This window comes from Nematolebias whitei, chromosome 3 (assembly GCF_014905685.2).
Source record: "Nematolebias whitei isolate Nwh7 chromosome 3, NemWhi1, whole genome shotgun sequence".
NCBI lineage: Eukaryota > Metazoa > Chordata > Actinopteri > Cyprinodontiformes > Rivulidae > Nematolebias > Nematolebias whitei.
Genome location: NC_056500.1, coordinates 29,980,782 through 29,988,217, shown reverse-complemented (window position 1 = coordinate 29,988,217; position 7,436 = coordinate 29,980,782). Strand labels below are relative to the sequence as shown.

The 7,436-nt window shown below is 39.1% G+C and overlaps 1 protein-coding gene across 1 annotated transcript; it reads left to right on the top strand.

The window, feature by feature from the left end:
• The first annotated feature begins 3,193 nt into the window (after positions 1–3,193).
• On the top strand, positions 3,194–6,891 carry fstl3 (follistatin-like 3 (secreted glycoprotein)). Its single transcript, XM_037674799.1, has 6 exons — positions 3,194–3,415; positions 3,702–3,887; positions 5,136–5,351; positions 5,428–5,655; positions 5,749–5,797; positions 6,571–6,891. The coding sequence occupies exons 1-6, from the start codon at positions 3,346–3,348 to the stop codon at positions 6,578–6,580; spliced, it is 759 nt and encodes a 252-aa protein (XP_037530727.1). The 5' UTR covers positions 3,194–3,345; the 3' UTR covers positions 6,581–6,891.
• Positions 6,892–7,436: the final 545 nt, after the last annotated feature.

Here is a 7,436-nt window from a genome sequence, read left to right as displayed (position 1 = left end):
TTATGTGATACTAAGTACAAGTTATGAGATGCTAAGTCAGAGTTATGGTATGGTATAAAGTTTATTCATTTTAAAAATACAAAACAGTTTCATAACTATATAAAAAAATACAAGAGATTTAAAATGAAAGGCAGCAGAAAGAAGAAAAAATCTTATTATATCTGCCCCTTTTTCAAACAGTTAGTTCAATCATAATAACTTTCAAGTAACAGAACAAAATGAATAACTCTTTCTAATTTTTCTAATTCTAATACAAAAACACACTAAGCTACTTCATATATTTTTTTTAACAATTCAGCTTTGATCTTTTTCTTAAATGTACACATGACTTGGCATTTTTAACATCACTCTCTAAACCATTCCACAATCCAATTCCTTGCATTGAGGTACAGATACTAAGTCAGAGTTAAGAGATGCTAAGTCAGAGTTATGAGATGCTAAGTCAAAGTTATGAGATACTAAGTAGAAATATGGGATGCTAAGCCAAAGTTATGAAATGCTAAGTCAGAATTATGATATGCTTAGTCAGAATTATGATATGCTTAGTCAGAATTATGATATGCTAAGTCAAAGTTATGAAATGCTAAGTCAGAATTATGGGATGCTAAGTCAAAGTTATGAGATACTAAGTCAGAGTTGAGATGCTAAGTTCCAGTTATGACATAGTTTCTCTTACTTTGAACTTAGAGGATTTTTTCCCAGTGTGGACAAAATGGGTGTTAATATAGAAATGTTTGTTGGGTGGTGTTTTTCATAAAAACTGAACATTTGGAGAACAGCAAGAGAACTTTTCTCACAATCTGTCAACAAGCATTCACCTGAAGTCATAGTCAAAGTTTCCTCCATCGTTTAGTGAAAGCTCATGAAACATTCTTTTAGTGTATCTTATTAGCTGGGTTAGCTTAAGAAGTTACTCAAACTGTGTAAGGTTCATGCTAACAGTAAAAAGTTTCAGAGGCAAATATCAGTGGTAAAATATTGCTTTTTCATTTATTTCCAGATCGATATTTTTAAAACGAGTTTATTGTGAATTGTTCCGTGGCATTCATAAGAACTTTACCAGCTCAGAACTATTTTTTTTCTTTGTCACAGTTCAATTAGTACATTTAGGTGTGGAACAATACCATTTAATGGCATGTTCATGTGGGCACTACAAAAAAAGTGCTGCATGACAACCTCTTCCACTAGATGGCAATGGTATTTTATTTTTTATTTTTTTATTTATTTTCATTTTTCTCCACGCTCCAAGCACCAGTCTGTGACAGTGAGGCCCACACCTGTCCTAAACAATCGTTTGATTTCACAGTAGACCTACTCTACATTGTGTATCTTTAATTTCATGTAACATGCCAGAGCTTTACTTTGAAAGGCTATTCCTCCAGTCAGCGCCACAATGATGATCATACAGTGGGTGCACTGAAGTCCAGACCACGCTGTAGTCGTTTGTATGACTTAACAGCAGTGATCCAAACCATATGATGGGCTGAGTGGATTTTCAGAGACTCTGTGAAGACTCAGCCCACCCACCATATCCACTCATTGCTCTCTGTTTTTGTCTTTCCTCCCCTCCTCAGGCAGCATTCCTTTGTTGCCCAGGGGATCTTGACTGAAGAGGGCCAACATCATTCACAAAAGCTCAGATCCTTCAGCACATGCTCCCTTCATTTCAACCCCGACGATCAAAAGGGGAACAATAAAAAATAAAATCAAAATAAAATATGTGACAGATGGATGTGTAAACTCACATAACTTTGTCCTTAGCAGTCAAGGGGTGAATGAGTGCAAACAAGGAGAACAGCAACGTAGATGTTCAGATGTAGAGGTTAGTTTATATTCACATCTTGTGGGAGGTTCTGATCAATTGATTTCATTAAACAAACATATTCTATTTTTTATTATTTCAGTCCTGCTTGCAGATGTTCTCCATATGTGACAGCAAAAACAGGAAATATGCTAATATTCTTGACATTGTTCAAAGTTGTTGTTTTTTTTTGTTTGTTTCACTGAAGTCAAAAGCGTCAAGAACAGACGGCCTTCATTCCTTTTCCTCCCTCTCGTCCCAGCTCACACCAGTGCTGCAACAGCAGGTGGAGAGCAATACAAGCACTTACAGATAAGATCAGAACAAATAAAAATTGTAGCAAATGCGTTGAGAGAAAATGTTATTTTCAGGGCTTTAGATAACATATAAGTTTATGAGTTTTAGAGCTTGAAACTCTTAAAAAGTAAACTTAAAAGTTAATCACTCATTTTTACTGTAAAGAATCACTGCTGATGGATATTGGCTCTCCTTCTACAAAAGATAAACTCTTAGTTAGTACTTTTAGTTTTCTTCAAAAACAAACTGTCCAGATGACATGATTGAACTTTTTTGTGATTCATTTACCCTGATGATTGAGCAAATTGACTCTTTTTGTTTTTAACCATTTTGGCCAGGATGTCCTCGCTGGATCGGTGAGTAGTAAGCAGCCATTTTGCCTATAACATTTGATTGTTATGCACTGATGAGCGATTGTTTTGGACTCATGGTCCTCCATTTTGCATGTGTAAAGCCATTCTGCATGGAAACTCCACAGCAGACTGCTTTTAAACATGTCGACAAGGTGCTACTTAATACAACAGATCCTGTTGGCAGGCCTCAGACTGATGAAGCCCTTCAGATGAAGGATGAAACGTCCAAAAACAAAAAGAAACTGTCCAGATAACATGATTTAACTTTGTTGTGATCAACTCTTACTCATATAAAGCTATCATCATGGAGTCTGTAAATTATAAGTTATTACCTAAGCCATGCCACATGAAAGATAAAGCGATATAAAACATATCCTCCAATCAAAAAAAGGCCAAATTTGAATGTATTGTGGCAGAAAGATGATTTCTTACATAGTGTCTAAGAGGTAAAGTAAACGTAAGACTCCACAAGAAAACACAACTGTGTGAAAAGCAAAAGTTAATTAAAATAAATTCTATTCACAGAAAAAAATCTAAATTCTTTCAGGACTTGATTAGCCACCGAATATTTCTGTGAGGTCATGCAAGTACCCAGCGTCTGGAGCTGGAGGGCATGGATCATTTCCCGACTCTAGAGATTGAGTCAGAGTCAAACTGAGTCCTGTCCTGGATTATTACTGGCTGAGAGGATCGCCCTTCCCAGCAGCATAATTCCATCTGGGCTAAATGTTTATACAAAGGGGGAACGACATCACTTATCCACAACACTTCCATTCACAGAAGGGAAAGCTGCTTGCACAAAGTCTGCTCACTTTGACTAAAGATTTTTCTCCTTTTTTAATAGTTGCTTGAAGAATCTTTTGGGAAGACGGTTCAGACAACTTAGAGTCGACAATGAGCTTTCTGGTGACTGTTTTGGGGATGATTGTCACACTCTGTGAAATCGGCAGGAACCCAGCCAGCGGTGAGTGGACTTTGTTCTGGATTTAGAAAATGCTTGACCAAAATACATCATCTTTTGAAACAGTTGCAGACTTTTTTCTTTTTACATTTGTAACATATTTATTCACAGCAAAACTTTGTAAAATAAAAGCGTAACATTTACCTCTTTAATTTGGTAATATCGTGATGTAGGAACAATGGAATGAAGAGAAGAAACAGTTGTCGTTTTCCAGCTACAGATGATTTGGTTCAAATAGAAACGATGTTTGAATAAACTTCTGTGGCGTGTCTGTGTGGACCACTTCCAGCTGGGATATGTTGGCTGCAGCAGAATCAGGACCATCGGTGTGACATGGTGCTGATGAGAGGGGTGACCAGAGAGGAGTGCTGTGATGGGGGCCGCCTAGACACGGCGTGGTCCAACACCAGCCTGCCCATGAATGAAATCAGCCTGCTGGGATTCCTGGGGATTGTCTCCTGTAAACCATGCAAAGGTAAACCCTCAAACCATAGTGCTTTAATTTAGCTAAAGAATCATGTTTGTCACTGCAAGGGTTGACAATTATAAAAATCTACCGTATTCTTAAATAAAGTTGCTTGAATGAGCTAGGACAGCCACTGTCAGGTCCTAACTACAACGCTAAAATGTGACTTTCTAGTTTGAAAAGAAATGCCTCTTCTATGCTAAATAACTTTGGTTTGTCAAAGTTACACAAGCTACAGAGTTTGTGGGGAAAAAAATTGAAATGAGTTCCCGATGAAGTTTTTTAACAGCACTTGGACGAGGGAGATGCTTTCCATACGCCTCCCGCTGTTCAGAGCAAACCCCCCCCCCGAATATTTTACAGGTTCACTCCGGTTTATTTTCAGCTAAATGGTGATTTTACAATCAGAACTTGCAATTATCAAATCAGTGTGAATTATTGATTGTTGATAACATTCAACTGGCAAATAAAAATAACATTATTTGATATAATTTTGCCTTTTGGTCACATTTAAAAATGGGCTATTCACATATTTCTGTGTGTGTGTGTGTGTGGGGGGGGGGGTAAACACTGCAGGCAGAGAGTTTGTCACATGCCCAGATGTTTGTGGATCATTCTGTGAAAGGAATGCCACATTAATAAAAAAAAATTGCCAGCTCATGCACCAACGTCATTACCAGCAAAAAAAACAGCCTTCGTGACACAATATCTAAAATGAACGAAACGCGAAACCTGTGCCTACATAAAGAAAAGCCAAGTCTTGGAATAAAACAAGAGCTTAAAGTGACGTTAGAGACAGAAAATTTGTTCCTATTTCTGCTCAGAAGAAGTTGGAGTTTATCAGGAATCATCTCCACCAACTCAGAAAGGTCCTGGGCCTCACGCATCGCTGAGTCTGCACTTCCTCTAGTATTTGACATTATATGAAGTGTTAGAAGGCCTGCAGCATTCTCCTGTGCCAGCCTGTAAACATTTCTGACAGCTATTTAAATTCAATCTAACTCGGAGCGTCTTGATTCCTCTGCAGGAGCTCAGCCCCCATCTGTGTGCAGCACATATATAGTATCTGTTATGAAAACACCACCAGGCCTCACACTCTGCCAGACGAGACATCTTTGAGCGTAACAGTCAATAAAGAAGTGTGATTAGTGTAAATAATGTGCAGGGTGGCCATTGTGTTATGGTCAGGGAAAAGCCTCAGATTTTGAGCTTGTTTTAGATTAAAATGTCTTACAGTAACACCACATGTTCTTCTAGACTCATGTGAGGGAGTCAAATGCAGCTCTGGCAAAGTCTGCAAGATGAAGACGGGAAGGCCTCAGTGTGTCTGTGCTCCGGACTGCTCGCACATCTCCAGAAAGCACGCTGTGTGCGGCAGCGATGGCAGGTCGTACAGGGACGAGTGCGCCCTGCTAATGGCCCGTTGTATGGGACAGCCAGAACTGGAAATCATGTACCAGGGAGAATGCAAAAGTAAGCGATGTCTATTTTAGGCTCCACGCAAACAGCTGTTGTGCAGACTTTGATGTTGTTATTGTGTCTTTTACAGAGTCGTGCTCAAATGTTGTGTGCCCGGGAACTCACACCTGCGTGACTGATCAAACCAACAGCGCTCACTGTGTCATGTGCCGCACTGCACCTTGCCCAGCGCCCGTGCCATCTGAGCAGCTGATCTGTGGAAATGACAACATCACCTACCAGAGCGCGTGCCACCTCCGCAGAGCCACCTGCTTCCTTGGACGCTCCATAGGCGTCCACCACTTCGGCCACTGCAACTGTAAGACCAACAGCCTGTGATAACTTCCCTCGTATTTTCAAGCATTTACTGAAAGTCACAATAATGTGTTTTTGACTCGGCTTTTCCCTGCAGATCCACCTCGGAAATCTCACAAGTTTCAAGGCAGCGAGGAAAACGCAGTGTAAGAAGGAGCCTTTACTCCAGGCAGAGTCCTCCAGCGGGATCTGAGTCGAACGCCTAATTTTTCACGCCACTAGCTTCCAATCATGACCTCGTTATTTTGACAATCACGTCTTCTCCTCCTCCTTGCGCACAAAAAGGATGTTACATTTGAAATGGAACACCTCTGTTGGAAAACGCACATTTGTTCGAGATATTTTGACCTCAGACAAATGGTTAGCCATGTTTAAGTGGAGGCAGATGCACATGTTTTGTAATGAGCTCTTGGGAGATGTGTGCATATTGTAAATAGAATGCCAATATTATTTATTGGAGAAGGTATAAAACTCTATTTATGTTTTATTTTTTAATCTCAGTAACAAACTCATTTATCATTTGAAAAGCTCATACATCATAAATAAATGCATATTTATTGTTGTTTTTCTGTTGTTGATTAGAATTCACTGGCATGAGCTTTTTGTTTTATTTGTTTGTTTTTTTTACACATTTATAGCCTCTCATTATCCACAAACAGAAAAGTTTCTCTCACATGCTGATTGTAAAGAATGCAATTATGTTTGGGTTATTAAAAATCCTGCACACAATATTTTTACTTGTAAATCTGCAGAATCTTAGCCGCCTGCCGATTGAGTTAACAGTTTAAGAAAACATTTGAAACAACCTCAATGCATATAAAATTCCTTCTGTTGGACTTTGCTTGATAATAATTCATTTTTTTAGACACAGTTTTGCTCTTTTTATTTGATTTGGTTTTATTTTTGTTTTGCTTCATAGGTTTACCTGACAACAAAACAAACAACAAAATGTGATTAGGACCACCTAACTTGGAAAGTTCAATTTGTCCCAGAATGCTCTGCATTTTGGGCCAGTTCAACCTACCTGATTATGGCGTCTTGAAAGCTGAGTCTTGATGTTTGTAAACCTGCACCAGTCCACATGAATGATCAAATGATCCAACTGAACCTTCTGAACTCAAAGCAGATGGAAGAACACTGCAGTTTTTGAAGTGTGTCATGAAGCCCAACAAAGTGCAGTCAGGTCATTTGGACGGTTTCTTTTTTGTTGAGACGTTTCGTCCTTCATCCGAAGGACTTCATCAGTCCGAGGAGCCACAACAAATGGAGTCCCACAAGCAGCAATACCCGCATAGTGGACCAACCAGTTTGCAGGTGATAAGATGAGCAGGCAACCAGCAAACTGGTTGCTCCACTATATAGGTATTGCTGCTTGTGTGACTGAGTTTGCTGTGGCTCCTTGGACTGATGAAGTCCTTTAGATGAAGGACGAAATGTCTCAACAAAAAAGAAACCGTCCAGTTGACCTGACTGAACTTTCTTGGGTTTTCTGCCTGGATTATTGAGCATGAACTTTGATGTATCGTGAACCATTTTCATTATTCCTCTGTAAATACCAGCCCCATGTGTTCCAACTAGTGTATGTACTGTGAAATTTAGATGACAAACACGTTAACATATTTTTGTATTTTTGTACTGCCATTTCAAATCAACATAAAGCTTGTGATTTCTCAGAATGACTTCTCTTTCTTTTTGACATGTTGACACGTTGTCTCTATTGTGCGTCTGTAAAACCAAAATGTTTGGCGCACAGCTGATTAGATCCGTAATGTTTCTCAACTGTGG

What these genes read in the sequence shown, in the direction of transcription:
- fstl3 (XM_037674799.1), top strand. Translation starts at nt 3,346, where the DNA reads ATGAGCTTTCTGGTGACTGTTTTGGGGATGATTGTCACACTCTGTGAA. An exon ending in CGGCAGGAACCCAGCCAGCG is followed by an intron (nt 3,416 to 3,701) that starts GTGAGTGGACTT and finishes GACCACTTCCAG; the next exon opens with CTGGGATATGTTGGCTGCAG. An exon ending in CCACTTCGGCCACTGCAACT is followed by an intron (nt 5,656 to 5,748) that starts GTAAGACCAACA and finishes TTTTCCCTGCAG; the next exon opens with ATCCACCTCGGAAATCTCAC.